At 45.4% G+C, this 20,370-nt stretch overlaps 1 protein-coding gene across 1 annotated transcript in view; it reads left to right on the top strand.

Annotated features, from left to right (window-relative positions):
* The window catches only part of TNR (tenascin R), an 84,675-nt gene extending 66,217 nt beyond the window's left edge, over nucleotides 1–18,458 (top strand). The window contains exons 17-21 of the mRNA XM_007117808.2: nucleotides 5,819–5,970; nucleotides 7,399–7,495; nucleotides 12,098–12,259; nucleotides 17,227–17,390; nucleotides 18,339–18,458. Coding sequence (XP_007117870.1) covers nucleotides 5,819–5,970; nucleotides 7,399–7,495; nucleotides 12,098–12,259; nucleotides 17,227–17,390; nucleotides 18,339–18,458 — 695 coding nt within the window. The remainder of the gene's footprint in view (nucleotides 1–5,818; nucleotides 5,971–7,398; nucleotides 7,496–12,097; nucleotides 12,260–17,226; nucleotides 17,391–18,338) is intronic.
* Nucleotides 18,459–20,370: the final 1,912 nt, after the last annotated feature.

Raw genomic sequence — 20,370 nt, 5'->3', positions numbered from 1 at the left:
AATTTAAAAAATAAAAGAAAGCCAATGAGAAAGTGGGAGGAGTGCAAGGCAGAGTCAGAGCATGCAGGAAGTTATAGGATGTGTTCAGGACTTTAGTTTTTATTCTAATTGCAGGAAGCCATTGCAATCGGAGCTGTTGCACTGGAGAAGCTACTGGAGGGTTTTCAGCAAGTGAGAAAAAGGATGAGATAGTATCACATGTGCATTATTAAAAGATTACTCTGGTTAAAATATGGAGAATAGATGCAAGTGGAGCCAGAATAGCAAGAAGAGACCAAGTAGGAGGCTTTACCATAACCCAACCCTCTCCTCGCCATATTAAATCAAAAGCCACAGAGAGGGGCCAGGCTGGAAGCTACCAGTCTGTGATCAATTAATCTGCCATGGAATTGGGTCTCCTGATATAAGTAAATCCAAGGAATAGTCAGGTAAATTTGAAGGAAAGATTTGGAAGCCTGTTGCATTTGTCCTTTGTGGGTAGAAGGCAGGTGGTCTGCCGTGCTTAAGACCTTCCTCAGCAACTCTGCTTAAGATAGAGACACTCAAGCTGTCTACTGCTCAGTTAATTCTATGTTTCCATTGACTCCTTAAAGACTGTTGTCACCTCTCTACCTTGATTCCCACTGCTACCTCCTGAATGGGGTCTTACCTCCACTCTCACCCTCATCTAATTCGTTCTCTACACTACAGTGAGAATGATCTTTCTAAAAACTTGAGCTTCAGGTCCATCAGGACTCTTCAACCTGTTTCCTTCAGGAGAAGGTCCACCTCCTTAAATGGCATGATCCAGTCCCTCTAATCTCCCCAAAACTCTCCCTTATCCATCCAACCCAGCTCTTCCTCTTGTTTCCTGGCTAAACCTGCAGTTTCCTATATAGGCCATGTTTTGCACAGACCTAGAACACCTCTCTTCCACCAATTTGTGGTTAACTTCTACAACAGTTGTTAAATTAAGAAGCACTTTCTGATTAGCATTTGCTAATCTCTGCCCCATACCAGGCTCCACCACTCACCCTACCCTCACCAGCCCCAGAATTCATTGCATGCCCACTTCCATGTTTTGATAGCTCCCTATGTTTATCTCTTTTCCAGAGTACTTAGAACTTGGGGTTATATTGTTCTATTTCTTCCACCAGAGTGTCAGCAACGTGAAAGATGGAACTGTGTCTTTTTCTTCCTTGTATTCCAATCTTTTAGCCCAGTATTTAGACCCCCCCAACAGACACTTCCTGTATGTTTGTTGAATTAATACACAAAAGAATGAACAGGTAAATGAACTGGAAGATGCTGTGAAGGAGGCTAAGGTGGTAGGTTTGACAGCCCATGTGGACTAAACAGATAACTTTTCCCTGTCCACAGCCTCAGACTCACTCCCAAAACCCTGCTACCCACAAACCCACTTCTGTGAAAAAAATGTAAGTGTGGGTGGCCAGAGGTGGTCTCACCTGTGCTAGTATGGAGCAGCACCATTTTCTCTGCAGTTGCAGAGAGACTTGCTGAGGTTGTTCTCAGAGAGGAACACTGATATCATGGTTTCGGTCCTGATGCTAAGGCCATTAAGAGTAGGCAGTGGGCAGACACTTTCCAAAGCCATTAACTCTGACCACTTTAAAGACCACATTCAAGAACACAAAGCAAGTAAGGGACAGAAAGAGTCTCTCCCTTCACTCCCAGCTGGCTGGGGGCTCTCCATTTGCACTGTGTCATACAGCTCACTTCCCTCAACTCAGCATTCAGCCTCCAGATGCCCAACCCAAACCAATTTCTGAGCAATTCTTCCAGTGAGTGCCCCAGCCCTGTTGAGCTCCCAATTACATCTAGAGATGCTTAACCATGAGACATTTCAGTGTACCGATCACTTGGCATTGCTTTCCTGTTAACCTGGTAATCACCACAGCCTGCATTTAAAAAAAAAAAAGCGGGGGGCGGGGGGAAAGAAGCCTCTTTGTCAGGCCAGACCCTAGTAATTGTATCAAAGGAGAAGGGAAGAAAAGCCTTCCAGTTTTTCTCTTTGTCCTAAAATTTCTGCCTTGGGAAAAATTACTGGGATGATCTATGTTAGGATTAAAGGTGAGTTTTTGATGATATCAGATGGTATAACATCCAGAGAGCTAGGGATGCCTGAAAACTGCCCTATCTCTTAAAAATGTATGAAGCCACGGTATACACGCAATGAACAAAGCAGATTCGGAATCAGTGTATTCTTTATTATTAGCTAAGCCTGAGTCCAATAACCCCAGAGGAGAACCTAATGTTAAAAACTGGAACACAAGGCTTAAACTCAAGGATAGAGTCTCGTATTCCCTCTCACTCAATTTATATCTTGGGACCAGCCCACTCAAGACATGCTTACTGGGAAAGAGAGAGGGAAGGAAAGGGAGAGAGAAGGAAAGGGAGAAAGGGAAAGAAAATAAGGAAAGAGGGGAAGGAGGGTGAGAAACAGACAGACAGACACTCAGTCTATTTATCCACCCTGCCATATGGATCTCAGCAGAGAAAGCAGACCATCACACCCCTTGGGGCACAGTCTAGCTAACCAGCTCCACCTCTGCACTCTCTGAGGAGAGGGAAACATACTGGAGAAAAAGTGGAGTTCAAGTCCAGCTGGTCTTCAGGCTCATCTGAAGAGCTCTGGTGAAACACTGATTCCTGACACTTACCCCCCAGCATTCTGATTCAGTAGATCTGCTGCAGAACCCAGGAACCTGAATTTTAATAGTCCCTGGCTTGGGAACAATTAGTGAGCCTACCTCCTCTCATCAGGTGAAAAGGAATAATAATTTGATCATGGACTGGTGGTATGAGGTAAAACTTTTACACTCTTGAGGGTCGGAGGCGGGTGGAGAAGAGTGGTTTCACAGTAAATGTTGTCTCCAAGTTCCCAAGATGTGAATATTGCCACTGTGGATATTCTGCATAAGAAAAATGCTTTTGATTATATTTCCATTAAGGCCACAGACTAAATTATGATAAGTGGAATCTCTAAACCACCAGGTGGCCTTGCCATTTGTCAAAGGTAAGGCAAGCACACCCAGCAGCTATGCATCAGTCCCACATACATCTGGTGAGTGCCTCCACCAACCAGTCCAACATGAAGGCCCAGAAGGAAGAAAACACAACCCCTCCTCTCCCAAGGTGCACTCTGAGACCTTCATCCCATCAGAACTTTTGACACTCCTTAGGTCACACTTTTTTCTTAAGTTGATTTTATTCCCGTTTTCTGACTTTATAAAAATGGATCCCTTTTTAAAAAAAAATTTTTTTTATTGAGGTACAGTTGCTTTACAATGTTGTGTTAGTTTCTGCTGTACAGTGAAGTGAATCAGCTATATGTATACATATATCCCCTCCCTCTTGGACCTCCCACCCTCCCCTATCCCACCCGTCTCGGTCCCCACAGAGCACAGAGCTGAGCTCCCTGCACTATACAGCAGGTTCCCACTGGCTACCTATTTTACACATGGCATATGACCACCCTTCAGATATTTAAAAACTTCTCTCTTCCAGAGCAAACCATCTCATTTTCCTATATTTGTTTTTGGTAGTTCTACCTTTAAAGCAACTAATATGTTTGAGCCTTTTGAAAGTACCTGTAATAGAAAAATTAAATAATTGATCTTATCAATGTGAAGAAGCCTGTATAAGATTATTTATTTGTCTGTTCTAAAGTTTCGTTTGGTTTTGTATGTGTATTTGGATGAGGTTGTCGTTTTGAGGTTTGGGAGAAGATGTTCTGTGGGGGACATGTTGGATATTGGGAAGAAATTGGGGGTTCTGGCCCCTTTAAGGCACTGAGTTGATTCAGGAGAAAGGGCTATTAGCGCATAAGGTAGGAGTGAGCTGAAGACCAAGCATGTTTTGTATTGATCTAAAATAAGAAACTCAGACAGTGAGAAAAGAGGGGAAAAAGGAAGGCAGACAGGATGGTTGCTCCAAAGATCCACTAGAGAATGGCCTGGAAGCCAGGAAATAATCACTGTGCTCCCAAAGCAACAGGGAGAGAGAAGGCACTCACCCACACCTACCCCTGAAATGTAATTGGACCCTCTAGGAACAGGTGGGATCAGGAACTCTACTGAGATCTAGGACAGGCTGGAGATGAAAGTTGAGAGCTTTTCTGCAGCTATTAAGGAAATATGTTTTGAGAGGGTTAAGATATTTAATATGAACATAGAACTTTTTGAGGTAACTTTAACCTCTGGGGCTTTATATGCTTATAAGATAAATATAGATTTTAGTTAATCATTTGCTATCTGGACAGATATAGATCCAGTGAACTGTATCATATGTTATATCCCCTGTTTTAGTAGAGTTCAAGGAGCACTTGACTCGGGGTCTGAAAACTTGGTTCAAGTGAATGGAGGAAGTCATGCGATCTTTCTGAGTACAGTTTCCTTCTCTGTAAAATAAGACTTCAATCTATAACAATCTGCCTTCCTCTAGCGTTTCTTGCAAGAATTAAATGGAAATAATAGCACACTTGGTAAAATACTAGTTCTATAGGAATATATTGTTATTCCCTGGTGTAATATGCCTGAAGCAGGCGGTGCCTTGTGCTAAACTACCTTAAATGCGAGCGACCCTTGACCGCGGTATGGAAGCAAGCTGGACACTCCTTATGCAAGAGGAGTTAACACATCTCCAAGAGGGGCCTTGCATAAAGTCTACCAAACCCCTTCAACCTCTCCCTAACACAGGACGACGCTTCAGTGAGGTTGCTATGTTACCTCCCTTGTGTGGCATTATGCTGCCACTTGCTCTGGCCCACCGGCTGACTCTCCAAGGGGCCCTCTGTCACACCTGCAGTGCACGAGTTATGCCACTAGGGGGCACTATAGGTCCCATGAAGTCCCTACCCCACCTCTCTTCCTAGCTCTGCTACCCTTCAAGGATGCAGAAGCACATCAACTGCACCACACTTTCCATTGACCCAGAGATCATGTATTTACAGAGCACCCAAACCACTTTTCCTCCCGTGCCAAGCTCTGCCTTTAATTTGTTCCATCAGCTCCTGCAGTCCAGTACAGCTCCTCCCATGGGACCTCTGCTTTCTGGCTTGCCTGTTAAACATTAAAATCTGCCCTGAAGCTAAGCTCTTCAAGACACATGATTTAAGCTTTTCTTTCAGCTAATTAGATATTGTTCTACAAATAGGGCTGTTCTCTCTGAAAGATGAGCAGCAATTTATTTCCTCTGCCCTCTCCTTAAACTGAACTGTAAAACACGGCCATTTGATTGTTTAGTGCAATCAGGAGATTATTTTGCAGGAGGAATAGATATCCATCTTCTTGCTAACGCTAAGCTTGTTTGGGCAATCCTTACTGGCTGCTGTGAAGACGGCGGACAGCTGCGCTTAATCCCTCTTGTTCTTTTGAAAGGTGACTCTACAGTGTTTTATTGGGCTCCATGCTTCTGTAATCATCGCCTAAGTAACCAATTACTAGGTACATTAACATACCTTCACCCTTGGTGGAGGACTATTTTTATTATCCCCATCTTTCTGATAAAAAGATGATGCCAGGAAGTCAGGCTATTTGCCTAAGCTAAACAAGGAGGTGAAGGGAGGGGGGAGTAACACAGTGAACACAGCTCTTTGGTCCTCAGATCCCATAAAACTGCGTACTGTCTGATAAACCCAACATCAGCTGAAAAGAAGGAATGCAAGGTGATGCAGGATTCATACACAGATTCAGTGAGGATTCCTTACAGCTCTTGATGAAGTACCGTGAGACCTTCTAAACTGTTCTCTGATCCAAGGGGCTCTTATGCATAGTGGGAGGGAGGACCCTTTCCAGAAATTGCCTCTTTTCTTGTGCAGGGGGCCGGGTCTTCCCTCATCCTCAAGACTGTGCCCAGCATTTGATGAACGGAGACACTCTGAGCGGGGTTTACACCATCTTCCTCAACGGAGAGCTAAGCCGGAAGTTACAGGTGTACTGCGATATGACAACGGACGGGGGTGGCTGGATTGTAAGTACCTGCGGCTGTTCTCCATGCCCACCAGCATCGTTGATGCTTCAGTCCACCTGGCTCAGCACCCATCCATCCACACTTCACCATCCTCTGGCCATCCTTTCACCCACTCCCCTCATGCCCAACCTGGGGCTTTGCATTGTCCTCAGGGCCTTGCTCAGCAGCCCATAGGTTTGGTGAGGCAGAGGAAGGAATAAGAATATCGAGGCTGCAGTGGCCCAGCCCAGTGAGGGAGCCCCAGAAAACTGCTCCTTTTGTGGGAATATTTCATGCAGGAGGGAAAGGGAGTAGTGGCTCAGAGAGGCCCAGGTGTCTTGCCTGATGAAGACTGTGGAAATAATAAAGAAATAGAGGAGATGAGTCCCCTGCAGGAGGAGGTGAGTCTCTATGGGGAGATGATTAGGATCTTTCTATTGGAGAATTGCATATGGCGGAGCAGATGAGGGGCAGAACCCGGATAGCCCCCTCTAGTTACAAAGGCCACCCCTGTCCCCATCCTTCCCTGGCCTCTCTGGTTCTTCCCCAGAGCTGTCATATCCTTCAGGGAGGAGAAGTGGTGGGGAAAAGAGAGACACCAATTCCTGTCACCACCCTCCTCCCATGTCTGATAGGGCAGTACAGAAAGAAGAGGAAGGGCAGCCTGGCGAATGGCCTCACACATAAGTACAGGCCACTACGCAGATGGACGAGTTCCGGCAGCCCGGCCTGAAAGCAGAGCAGCATTAGCTCAGGCAGGGCAGATGGAAACCCAGCTCCTCCACCCACCCTCCTCCTGCAGATCCCTCCTCTAGCACCAACACACAGCGCTGGATTTTTCACAGCGCAAAATGGATAGTTGTTGAATGGAGTTAAATGGTGGCTGTGCTCGTAACAGCCGCTCTTGGGAAGCATATTCTTTTATGTTTCTGACATATTTGTGCCTTCTTCTTAAAGCATAATTGGAAATTGAAGTCGAGGCTGATGTATTGGAGGGTAAATGAAATTAGCACTTAAACAGCTCGGAAAGTGAATGATATGCAATTGCTTTGCCTGAAATAGGATGATGACAGTTCCTAGCTGATCTGAAGTTGGTCCCATTCTTTTGGTGAGAAATGCTCTCTACTGCATTCTGTGGTGCAAAAAGATTAATTTGAGAGCCAAGCCTATTTCCCTTGACTAATTGGGGGCTTCATATCCTTTCTACATTGCAGGGGTGCAAATGAGTGTCAACATTACACCCTGGCCTATTCATCAAGCGCCCCTGCGCTTCAGAGAAGGGCTCTGAGCATCTCCTACGACTGCTGTGCAAATACTGAGCTCCGTACTGCAGTGGTGCTTATCTGAGAATCTTTGTCACTGCAGATATAAAACCCGGTTATAGCCGTTTTACTCGTTAGAGTTTATTTTCCTTAGCATTTTCTTCATTTCCCCTCTTTCTCTTCACAGGTATTCCAGAGGCGGCAGAATGGCCAAACTGACTTTTTCCGGAAATGGGCTGAGTACCGCGTTGGCTTTGGGAACCTGGAGGATGAGTTTTGGCTGGGTAACGCCTCCTTTTTGTTTCCCTTGGAATGCAGCTCCGGCTCTTTGTCCATCTTTCTCCTTTCTGTGTCCATCTGGGATTATCAGAAACCCTGTGTCCATTGAGAAGCTGACAGCTCGTGAATTGCTTTCAGTAGCTCTTGCTCTGTTAGGCTCCACTATTGATCTGTTTCTATCTTGTTGTGGTGTTTTCCTCTTTGCTCTGTCTCTTTCAGACATCCTCATTAATAGTCTCTTATGCTGATGGGTCTTGACATGAGGCAACCTTTACAAAGGGAGAGAGCTGCCTGGTGAGGGAAGGGGGTAGAGGAAACAACAGGATGGCTGGTCATCTCTCAGAAGCCAGGCACCAGCCTGCAGGTCAGAAGAGAAATGAGGCAGTCACTCGGCTCTAGTTCCTTGGAAGAATGTTATTACTGACTTGGGATGGGAAGGGAAAAAATGAAAATGACATTAGAGGTGACCGGCAATTTCCTAGAGGTCTGACACAAGCAGGAGGTGTCGATTGAGAACTGAACTGGTGTGAGAAGGTAAACACACACCTGACCCAGGCAGATGGCAGTGGAGCCAGTCCTAGAAAGCAGTAAATTTATTTTTCCCTGCATCTCCCTCTTGGTTGGATTTTCACGGTTGATTATAAAGGGAGGCAGGGGAAAGGTGGATAATTGTGTTCTGTATTCGTGGTCTCCTCTCTCTCTCCCCTGTCACTATCCCGCTTAGCCTCAACATCTTTCTCCTGGACGCTCATATAACAACCCCTCACTGGCCTTCCTGCCTCCTGGACCACCCATTGTCCACATGGCCAGGAGAATCATCTCCCTCACGCCAAAATCTGAGCAACGGCGAACCCCATTTGTAGAACTTTTAAACCACTCCCCATCACCAGCACGTGAAGACTAAACACCTTAGCTATGGTACAAGGCCCTCCTCTTGGGCTTGCTCCCCACCACCAAGAGCCCTGCTCCTCTTTTCTACACCTCCCAACCAACACCAAACTTCAAACACTTTTTTTATGGAAGTATAGTTGATTTACAATGTTTCAGGTGTAGTGCAAAGTGACTCAGTTTTATATATATATATATATATATATATATATATATACACACACACACACAAATACTTTTTAAGATTCTTTTCCATTATAAGTTATTACAAGATATTGAATATAATTCCCTGTGCTATAAGTAAGTCCTGTTGTTTATCTATTTATATATAGTAGTGTGTATCTGTTAATCCCAAATTCCCAATTTATCCCTCCCCACCCCAAACTCCAAACGCTTACAATCGCTAATGTTTCCTCTGCGAGGAACGCTCTGCCATCCAACTCTCCCCCTCCCCCATACACCTTGCTGTGCTCTGTGCATATTCAAAGGCCCAGCTAACCTCTTCTTCCTCCATAGGACCTATCCTACCCATTTTTCTCACCCTTTGCCTGTGGGAGAATTAGCTACTTTCTCTTCTGTGGTCCAAATCAGTGTCCATTTTCCTTTCTGTCTCTCTTGACTATACTATGTAAACTTCTTTCAGGGCTGGGACCAAACCATATTCATTTTTAACCTCATTACCTATCACAGTGGCTGGGGATAGTAGGTACCTAAAGTGTAGATAACAATCAATCAATCAATCAATCAATTGATAAGAATTTATTGAGTGCCTATTAGATGACCAGATCTGTATTTGCTGTTGAACATAATAAAAAATATAAGGTAAAAATCACAAAAAAACATTGAAAGAGAAGTCAAGTAAATAGGAAAATATCCTTACCTTCTAAGAGTTTACAAACAGCTTGGGAGATAAGTATAAAGCACAGGAATCAATGCACCCATAGCAGACAGTGCTCATGTTTCCCAAACCTCAGCTACGGTACACCACGTTCACAATTTTTACCATATCTGGGAAATATCTGAACTATCATGCACTTGAAGTTTCTATATCTCGCTTGTTTTTTTAAAGAAATCTACTGTTTTGTGAAAGAAACTTTATAGCAGTGCCAAAAATGGAAAGCTAGTCATCATGTGCCATAAATAAAAGAGAGTCTTAAAAATAAATGCAATGAAAAGAAAACAGTATATATATATTATTAAATGCCAGTTGTTGCTGTGTTGGTGGTACTAAAAATGGAGATTAGAAAGTGTTGGGTGTAAACCACAAAGTACAAGATCCAAACTGAGACTGAGAGTTACCGTTAGGATCAGGGTTAAGGTTTCCCCTTAATCTATTAAGAAAAAGAGAGAATTTGAAAATATCTTTCTCCCTACATGTTCAAAGTTATTTAGACCTTCTTATTCCCCAAATACTTCTCATATCATCGGAGATGCCCTCCCACACTGGGAAACACTGTACTAATCTATGAGCTACTGACAAGAAGCCTGCAGATATTCAGAGAAGGAAGAGTCAGCTTCCTGGAGAAGGCATTGAGGGATGAGTAAGAAGAAAGCAGGAGAGAAGCACACAAGAAAAGAGGGAAGGCAGGGATCCTTTTGACATGTGCAAACGGGACAATGGAAAAACCATCCAACCAGAGCAAAGATGCAGCTCAGGGAAAGAAGAAAATGAGGTAAGGTGCATTGAACAAAGGCATGTTGTGGTACCTAAAGTGGGGAAGAGAAGGTTTGACTCAATGCCATAGGTAATAGGGAGCCAGGGAGGGCTCTTAAATAGAAGCACGGCCTGGTGATGTGTAGTTTGGTGACAATACTCAGGTTAGGGGTAACACTCTGACCCATGGTTTATGTTGTAAGTTGGGTTCCCTAGAAGCAAAGCCTGAGACAGGCATTCTTGTTCAAGTGATTTATCAGGGGAGTGCTCTCAGCAGGGGAATGAGGGAAATAGTATAGAGCAGGGGGCAAAGTGCAACAGTGTGATCTTGCTGGGAGATTAGCTTCAGTCTGATCCTCAGGGAAGCTCTGGAGCATGAATTGCTGCTCACAGTTGGTCCCCAATGGGGCAAGGGGTCTGGGATTTGGTACCTCCACATCAGGTATTGATGGAGGTCTGCCCCAAGGCATGGGGGAGGGAGCAGGTAACTTCCAGAGTAGAGCAACTCCTGTTCGGTCAAGGGCAATGATCCAAGAAGGAGGCAGCTGTGAGTTGTTAGCAGCTGGGGGCTATGTCCACTGTCCAATTAAAGGGCATCTGGACTGTCTGTGATCTAACCAAACTCTCCAGATGTGTGTTGGCTCCTATTTCCACTTGCCTTTGAAGGACCATTTTTCCCTCTCTGACAATTCTCTCTTCTCTCTACTTCTTCACTGAATTTTCCCCTATACATCTTACACTAGAAAACATGCTGTAACATCTCCCTTCTTCAAAATAAAAACAGTACAAAATAAAAAAATAAAGGGCATCCGGGCAGGGCACCGCCAGGATCCACCATATCCACACACACACAAGTCTACGGTAACAGCAATCCGGCACACAGCAAACAGCAAACAGCTTTCAACACATAACTAACATAAAGCTTGAACTCTCAAACAGGATAGGGAAACAGAAAGATCGAGGTGACCCTCAGCCAGTCATTTCACTTCTCTGGACTTCAGCCTCCTTTTCCACAACACAAAGAGACTAGCCTAAGTAATCTCTAGATTCCCTTCCGTCTCTGCAAATTTTTTTATTCTAAGTCATGGTGTACTCTGATAGATATCAAATGTCACAGTAAAGCAAGAGGACCCCAGTTCAGTAAGCAGGTAGAAATCAGGAGGACTCAAAGACCACCAGCAATGCAAGGGGAGTGGTTCAAAGTCTGGGCAGGTAGTCAAAATCAGAAAGTCCCAGAGCATAGCCATCCAGGGCAAAGAGACAAGAAAATACATATGAGAAAATATCACCAAGGAAGAGCTGGGCTCTGCCCAACTCTGGACTCACGGGGTCTGCACCTTACAAGAATCTATTATACCAAGGCCTGGGGAGCTTAGAGGCCAAGGAGAAAGTGGGTGAGGGAGGGTAACTGCCCAGAAAGACGAGTGAAGACGTAGCAGTGCAAGATATAGCAATTAGATTAGAGAGAAAAGAACTGGAGTTAGGAGACAGGTGACAATATTCTCTGACCCAGTTATGGGAGCCTCAGGAGGGCTGGAGGCTGAGAGAACAAGGGGCAGTGTAATTAAAGGTGGACGGAACCCCCTCCCAGGTTACTAGGAGATGGTAGGATATCCTGGACCCCGAGGGCCTACTGTGAATTACTCTGATCAGTGTTTCTACAACTCTTGCTTCCTATCACTCACACCAAAGAATTCACACCCATGTGATGCCTCTTGTCATCTTCAACTAACACCATGGTTTGGAGTGGGAGGTGGCAGGGGACGGGGCCCGGAATCCTGAGGCTCAGGGCTTGTCTGGTACCGGGTCATGACTAGATGGTGGGACCCCTGAGCTGAGCTGCAGTGGGAACTCATCAGCAGAACTGGTCTGGTGTTTTGGCAGGAGGAAATTCAGTCTGGTAGGGTCTGTTTGATAACAACCTGGGAAGGACTGAAGGCAAAAGCAATCCCAGTTACCCCTCCTCTTTCCCAGAACATCTGTTTTGAGGCCACAGTCACATTTTGCTTCCCATTTCCAAAGCCACTGAGGCCAGGCTGACTGCGTTCTCTGCTCTTCTCCACAGGGCTGGACAACATACACGAGATCACGTCCCAGGGCCGCTACGAGCTGCGCGTGGACATGCGTGACGGCCAGGACGCCGCCTTCGCCTACTACGACAAGTTCTCTGTCGAGGGCAGCAGAAGCCTGTACAAACTCCGCATAGGAGGCTACAACGGCACCGCAGGTACCTTGGCCCCGAGCAGCCCCCGAGGGCAGTGGGCGTGCAGCAGGACCAGGCCCCATGTTCTAGGCCTGAGCTGCAGAATTCCCCGCTAGCCAAGGAGGAAGGCAGAGGGCTGGCGCACTGCCTCTGGTCCACGCTGCCCCTCACCACTCAGGTGACCTGAAATCAATTTCTCAGGACTTCAGTTTCCTCATCTGGAAAATGTGAATAATGATGCCTGTCCTAGTTCACAGAGCAGTCAGGAAAAAAATGTGATAAACAGAGCGAAAGTGCTTTTAAAGTTAACAAAAAAAAGTACAATGTGAGGGTGAAGGATTATTTTTCTTGTCTAGATTAATCAATAGAGGCTCTTATCCAGTGACAGCATAATCACCTGTTGTCTGATAGAAATCTCCCCTGTAATGACATCTAGGAAAACCATCTTTGAACTAATACAAATAAGACAGATCCCCCCGTTCTGAGCTCTACTCCCCTCCATCAGCAGTCACCATAACACCTCCATCAGGGAACACACAACAGCTCCTAAATGTTCCCCATGGGCCACATACCTTTTCATTCCTCCATGAGAACCCCATACATGGTCATGTTTTCTGTACAGATTTTTATGGCACTTCCACTAAGTAGACCAAAACCATTTCTATAAGCTCTGTTGCATTAATAGTTTTATCAGAACATAATATCCAGTCTGCTTCTTAGGCTTTGCCAATCTATTTCCAGGGTTCTCTTATAGCACATTTCCTAAAACCTGTTTTGCCAAATATTCCACTATTTGGTACATGGAGTTATTGGTCCTTTCATTAACTCCAATTATAGGGCTAAATGCTAGGATATAAATTTAGCAACATTTTTGTAACTCTTGGAATTAAGAAGATCATCCAAGTGTTGCCTCTCCAACGACAGCATCTGATCAGTTATTTCTCTGCTCAGCCAGGTACTGTTACTCCAAAGAGAAGACACACTTTCCCTTGTTGTTTTTCATATGGGAGATCATCCCCAATGGCAATCAGACCTGCCCGAAGTGCCCCAACAAAAGATCCAATTTACCACACTTTGGGCATAAAATAGCCATTGAAATGGAGTGTATTAAACAAAATATCAGACTAAATCATTGCAAAAATAACCTGATACCAACCACTCCCTTAGAATCGTGCCTGCAGAAAAGCAGTTCTTATTTCTCCCACAGAAAGAGAAGCAAGCCCTCCCACTTCCTTACATGGCCTCCCTCCCTCCCTCCACCTCACCTGCTCCAGGCCTATGCACTTACCTGTCTAACTTGGGCCGAGCTGCTGCAGCCTCTGTTGCAGCTCTATCTCGCTACCGGGCCCCATGGAGGTCGTAACTGTTGGACTGCGTTCTACTGTCCTGTCTCAGAGGCGAGTCCCACCAACAATTTGGCCAATCATCATAAATTAATTGCAGTCTGATCTCTTATGTCATATATTCAGTTCATCTTCTTCAAAAGATGAGAAACTAGGCTTATGCAGGCTGCCCCCTTCTCTGGGCAACTTCACACAATGGTTGTTCTTTCCAGACTGGAAGGTCTCCAGGGAGGAAAAGCCCATCCTCTCTCTGGCATTTACTATTGCCCAAGTTCCCTGGCCTTTATCTTATATGTTGCTCATTTTTACTGGCCCTTCTGGCAACAATCCATCCCCATGGCCTCCAATTCCAAGTTCAGCCCCTTCTCCCATCTCCGTTGTTCTCAAGGCTACAAAAATCCAAGACTCTAACCAGGACTCTAATTGGATTAGAACTGAAAATTCCACGTCAAGTTATCAATAAAAGGTTGTTGAGCAACCCCTAAAAGTTCACTGTGTGAATTGTGAGGACTCAAAAGAAGCATAAGACATGACCTCTGCAAGAACTAAACATCCATTTACAGAAACAGACCATTAAGAAGCAACTCACCACAAAATGAATGGTACTCACTCCCAGTTTATGGGGCATTCAGAGAAGAGGGTTCTGGGTGGTTGAAAAAGGCTTCATGAAGGCAGTGGCGTTTGACTGGGATCCTGATGGTAAAGGAAACATTCCAGGGAAGGAAAATCCTGGGAGATAAATCACAAAAGGAGCAGTTACCATGGAGGGACGGAAAGTGCAAAGGGCCTGGCTGTCCAGGACAGGGTGTGAGTTCAGAAAGAATAAAAAGAAAGTGGGTGGAGCCAGGCCCTGAAGAGCCTTAAAATGGAGGGGGCAGAGGAGTTCTGTCTTAATATGGTGGGCAGTGGGGAGCCACGGTGGGTCCTGAGTGACACAATTGATGTGGGATTTGGGGAAGATCAAAGTGACAGCCATAAATAGGATAAAGTACATCTGAGCAAAGAACAGAGACCAGCTGGAGCTGCTGCATTAATCTTGGTAGGAGATCATAGGAGACTTGACTGATGTTAGAAATTAAGAGGAAAGTACAAATCTCAACAGCAGTTTGAGAGAGAAAAACCAAGACTTAGATAATGTACTGAATATATGAGCTGGATATATGAAGCAGAAATGGGAGGGGGAGCCAGATTTGGGAAGGGGACAAAGACCAACATCAGGATCATATCTGAGAAAGCAGAAAGCAACATCAGAGTGGGAATGGGAGAGAATTGTTCCAAGGGAGTAATGAGGTCCGCTTCTAGATTACAGGGAGACAAGCACGAGATGAGAAGGTAGGAATGTGGGTAGAGACAACATAGGGAATTGATGGTAAAGAAAGGGTCTTTAGAGAGTAGGATTAATTCAAGATTTTTTAAGATATATATATATATATATATATATATATATAAAGGAAAAAATAAGAAATCTTTTCCGCCTTCTCCAGGACCTGGAAGACATGGGAAAGAATGAGTTGCAGGTATTGGGATTAGCTCTGGGTGGACACAAAGCCTGGTTTTTTTAGAGACTAGGAGGGGGAAATGAAAAAGATGGGATAGAAATAATGACATATGGACTTAGGGACCCAACTGGCCTGAAGGAATCAGGCTTCCCCATAAAACAAAGATCATCTTCCTAAGAGTTAAGTTGTGGCCAGAAGCACTTGGAGCATTGAGTGGCCACTGTGAGTGTGGACTCGGAAGCCACAGGATCAGAAGTATGACCTATCCTGGCTTAAGGTGACCTCAGAAGCATCTAAGACAACACTCATTCAGTAGTGGGAGCCCCTTCACAACATTTCTAACCATAAATCCTGCCAAAAGTTTGGCCAGTAGGTATAAATTAATTACAGTTTGATACCTCACCTCAAATACTCAATTCATATGAGTCCCCTGCATAACATCCCAACAAGAGAACACCCAGCCTCTAAGAACAGAGATCTCTCCATATCTCCAAATAGTATATACAATTTATAAACAGCTCTAATATTTAGCTAATTTCTCCTCATATATTTAGCCCAAATATGCCACCTTGCAGTCTCTACCTACTGATCCTCATACTTTCCCAAAGAGTTTTTGTTTTGGGGGGCGGGTATTGTTTGTTTGTTTACTCAATAGTCCATCAAATATTTGGAGTCAGTGATAATGGACACTGTTTCCCCCTTCAAGCCTGCTCTTCCTCAAGATACAGCCCTGGTTTCCCCAACCACTTCTCCTCTGACATGGTTAGGATATTCTTATCATCCTGTCTCCTATGGACAGGAACTCTAGTTAGCTAATGTCCCTCTTCACATGTGGCCCCAAGTTCTGAACAGGGGGATATTGGGTGTGAGCTGACTGGGCCTGATGAGCCATGGTGAAAGCCAGGCTGTACGGTGGTGACCCGGACTTGCCCAGGTCACCATGGCTCACCACTGTCTCCTCTGAGACAAAAGGAGCTGTGAATGTCTGTGTCCCAGTGCTGGCCTGAAAGAAACAGACGGGATGGTGAGGTGGAGCTGAGTGGACAGAGTTCTGAGCAGAAGGCCAGGGGAATGAGGCACAGTAAGTCCCCTACAGACAAACGAGTTCCACTCCAAGAGCGCATTCGTAACTCCCATTGTTTCGTTAAGTCCAACAAAGTTAGCCTAGGTACCCAACTAACACAATCGGCTATATAGTACTGTACTATAACAGGTTTATAATACTTTTCACACAAATAATACATAAAAAACAAACACACAAAAATAAACATTTTTAATTTTATAGTACAGTACCTTGAAAAGTACAGTGGTACAGTACAACAGCTGGCATACAGGGGCTGGCATCGAGTGAACAGGCAAGAAATAAAGATACTGTATTACTGTACTCTATACAGTACTGCACAGTAAAGTACACAAAAGCACAACTACTTGGAGAGGATGCACGCACGTGACAATGTATGCCAGACACGTGAACTAACTTACGTGATTGGACGTGCAAACACAGGTTCGCATCTTTGAAAGTTTGCAACTTGAAGGTTCATATGTAGGGGACTTACTGTAATGACCTGGGGAGAGCAGCACGGAAGTAGTGGACCCAAGGGGAAGGTGGAGTATACATAAAAAACAAACACACAAAAATAAACATTTTTAATTTTATAGTACAGTACCTTGAAAAGTACAGTGGTACAGTACAACAGCTGGCATACAGGGGCTGGCATCGAGTGAACAGGCAAGAAATAAAGATACTGTATTACTGTACTCTATACAGTACTGCACAGTAAAGTACACAAAAGCACAACTACTTGGAGAGGATGCACGCACGTGACAATGTATGCCAGACACGTGAACTAACTTACGTGATTGGACGTGCAAACACAGGTTCGCATCTTTGAAAGTTTGCAACTTGAAGGTTCATATGTAGGGGACTTACTGTAATGACCTGGGGAGAGCAGCACGGAAGTAGTGGACCCAAGGGGAAGGTGGAGTAAGAGCTCAGTGCAGCCAGGCTGAGGAGCCAGATAGGAACAGAGAGGTGAGCGGAAGGTCTCTTAAGTGGACGCCAGGTTTGTTGGGCATGGGTCAAATGTCCAGAACATCTTGACAAAAGAACAACAGGTTGGACGGCCTCATGAATGTGTCTTTTTTCCAGGGGACTCCCTCAGCTATCATCAGGGCCGCCCTTTCTCCACAGAGGACAGAGACAACGACATTGCAGTTACCAACTGTGCCATGTCATACAAGGGGGCTTGGTGGTATAAGAACTGCCACCGGACCAACCTCAATGGGAAATACGGGGAGTCCAGGCACAGCCAGGTGGGTGAAGCTCTGCCGCTGCATGAATGGCCCAGAGCCGTGCAGCCCACGTCCCTTGGCTTTATGTTCTAAGTACACAGGTGGGTCTTATATTTCCCTTTTAAAAAGATACACTCAGAGTGTTGAGAAAGGACTCTCATAAAGAGGAAAGTGATGAAGACACTGGGATAAGAGCAGGACAGAGTTGAAGCCAGAGGAAGAAAAGGGAGGCACCTGGACTCAGGAGCTGGAACTTACCCAGAGAAGCCCTCAACAACCAGTCAAGTCCCATTTCATTTCCTCATCTAGCATATCCCATGAAAAGCTTATCAAGTTCAGGGACAGCTTCAGAGGCTCAGCTTCATCCAAAGAAGTGTCCTAGGAAGGGAGAGATCAGAAATAGCAGTGTAAACGGGACCGTTTTTCCCCATTAGAGACCACAAGTCCATAGGCTGGGTTGGGTGATAGGGTGACCAACTGGGCCAACTGGGACCTCTCCAATTTTAGCACTGAAAGGCTAGCAGCCAGGGCACCCCTTAGTCCTGGGCAAACCAAGATGGTTGGTCACCTGATAGGTGGAAACCACCTGACTCTCCCATCAGGAGTGAGCAGTCAAACACAGTTATGCTCTTTGAAATGCTTCTATACTGTTGGGAATTTGAAATTCAACACTAGTTACTGGTGTGTGCAAATCCTGAAAGCCAAAACCAGAAAGCCAGCAATAAGGAATGACCTGCAACACATTCCCATTATAGACCCAGGCCACTGGCAAAGTCTAAAGAGAAAAGCTAGAAAAAAATCTCTGCTCTTTTGCCCTTTTTGGGAACTCAGCCTCAAGCTTCATGTTAATGGGAAATGACTAAACGCACATCTTGGATTCTCCACTCTCATCATCCCCTATCTTTTCAAGCTGGCAGTTCCGTTGAGGGGGTAGGGGTGATCTGACATGCTTATCTTTCTCCTTCCCAGGGGATCAACTGGTACCATTGGAAAGGCCACGAGTTCTCCATCCCCTTTGTGGAAATGAAGATGCGCCCCTACAGCCACCGTCTCATGGCGGGGAGGAAACGGCGGTCCTTGCAGTTCTAAGCAGTGGGCAGCTGCGAGCCAACTGACCTTTTCTGTCATTTGTTTGTATTTTATAATATGAAACAAGGGGTGGGGGACATAGTAATGCTTTGCAACATATTAAGAGTGTTTGAAGGAAGCAGGATGTAGCAGGAATCAGCTGAGAATCAGCAGCTCATGGTTTCTGCTGCCCCCGGGCCTGACCCTCTGTCACCATGCTCCCTCCTACCCCGTCATCCTTAACCTACCCCTCTTTTCCCACCAAGGAGGAAAAGTGAGACGTTTTCTTAAAAGACCAATTCAAAGGCAAATCCTGGAGTCAGACTCTGTGACGGTGACAGGCACGTGCCTTCTTTCCTGCCCTCCTTCTGAGATGCCCTTCACTTCCAGGTATTGTGCTCTGGTCACTGCCTTGGATGGCCAGGTTCTCACCCCAGTCCAGAGAAGAGGCCTCAGCAAGAAAGCTTTGCCAACAAGTCCCCTTAAAAGGAAACAGATTAACCTCACCCCATCCCAACAACCCAAGGCCTTTCTAACGGGCCAAAGATTCTCATCTGACACTCTTACTCTTACCAGCCATGTGTCCTCTGTCACCTTTCAAGAGTAGTGGCCTCTTTTCCAGCCAACCCAGCCTTTGCCCACTTCCATCCTAACCCTTAGACCCCCCTACGGCCCCACAAGGGCAACCACTGTTTTGGATTCTGGCTCCCAAGGTGTTGCCTGCCCCTGGCCTGGGCTGCAATAGCAGCTGTGTACCTAGGGGTCATAAGTCCCTGCCCCTCCCTTGGGTCACAGACAGCAACTTTCTTTGAAGATGGGAGGGAGAGATAGTTGTGGTTTGTAGCACTCTGGGGTCAGACATGGAGGAAAGGACAGAAGAAATAGAAATCAGGGCCACCGCCATTGAGATGACCAGTTCCATGGGGAACACAGATCTCACTTAGCTCCATTTTCTCTATTTCTGGTCCCATTTGTCATGGATTTTTTTTTTTTTCCTGAATTGCAAACGAAAGGCCTCATTCCTATCTTCAGCCAGGCTCTCCTTGGTGGGTGGGTGGGGGAGGGCTTAATAAGAGTCAGAAGAAGTTATATGACCAGCCAGCCATTCCCCTGACTGATAATCCTTGGGAAGAGGTGGAATTTTAGGGTTTTGGTTTCAGTTTTCTCCTCTTTTTTGGTCCTGTGAGAAACAGGAGTGACCTCCTTAATGAGGTGAGCTCATGAGAAGCCTTTCTCCATCTTCTTTTATTATTCTGCCTTTGAGAGGAAAAATGAAAAGTGCCAGCAGAAATAACATCTAGAAATACAAAGGTGAAGAGGGGAGGAGTGTGGGCCTACCTCCCATTTTATGAGATGTGCTCTCTTCACTGGCATGATTTGATTTTTAAACCCAAGAGAGCTGGAGGCTCTAAAAGCCATGACCCTTCAACTTCTTCAATCAAATGTCAGCTGCAAGCATCCCTGCAGCATCTGCCAGAATCCATGCCTGGTCTCCCCAGCTGCCTTTTCCCTTTCCTCTCCTTTTCCTTAAGGCCCCAGTTCTGTTATTCGTAATGCCCACATTTAGTCAAACTGGGGCATCCTGGGCCTTTCCCAACCAATCACGGGATGAGCATGAGAGTTGGAAATTTTCTAATGGAAAAATCCACAATCTAACCAAGCTCTGTTAACCAGGAAAGGAGAGTCCCTCAGACTGACAACCACACTTCTGAGGTTATGAGGATGGAGTCAGCTGCCACTTGCACTCTCCCTTTAGCAGACCCTCAAGGCCTCGTTCACTGCCATGGTGTGGATGTGACTGCCGGACCAGTGTTGGAAACAGAGGTTCCATTTCTCAGTTCACCATGGGCTTCAAAAAACTAGGGGAAGGAAGAAGAAACAGAAACAACCCTTTCAAGAAACCTGTTAATTAAATAAGATTTAGATAGGGAGT

Source organism: Physeter macrocephalus, chromosome 4 (assembly GCF_002837175.3).
Source record: "Physeter macrocephalus isolate SW-GA chromosome 4, ASM283717v5, whole genome shotgun sequence".
Classification (NCBI taxonomy): Eukaryota; Metazoa; Chordata; class Mammalia; order Artiodactyla; family Physeteridae; genus Physeter; species Physeter macrocephalus.
The sequence above is the reverse complement of the archived record's forward strand: the minus strand, read 5'-3'. Positions and strand labels throughout refer to the sequence as shown.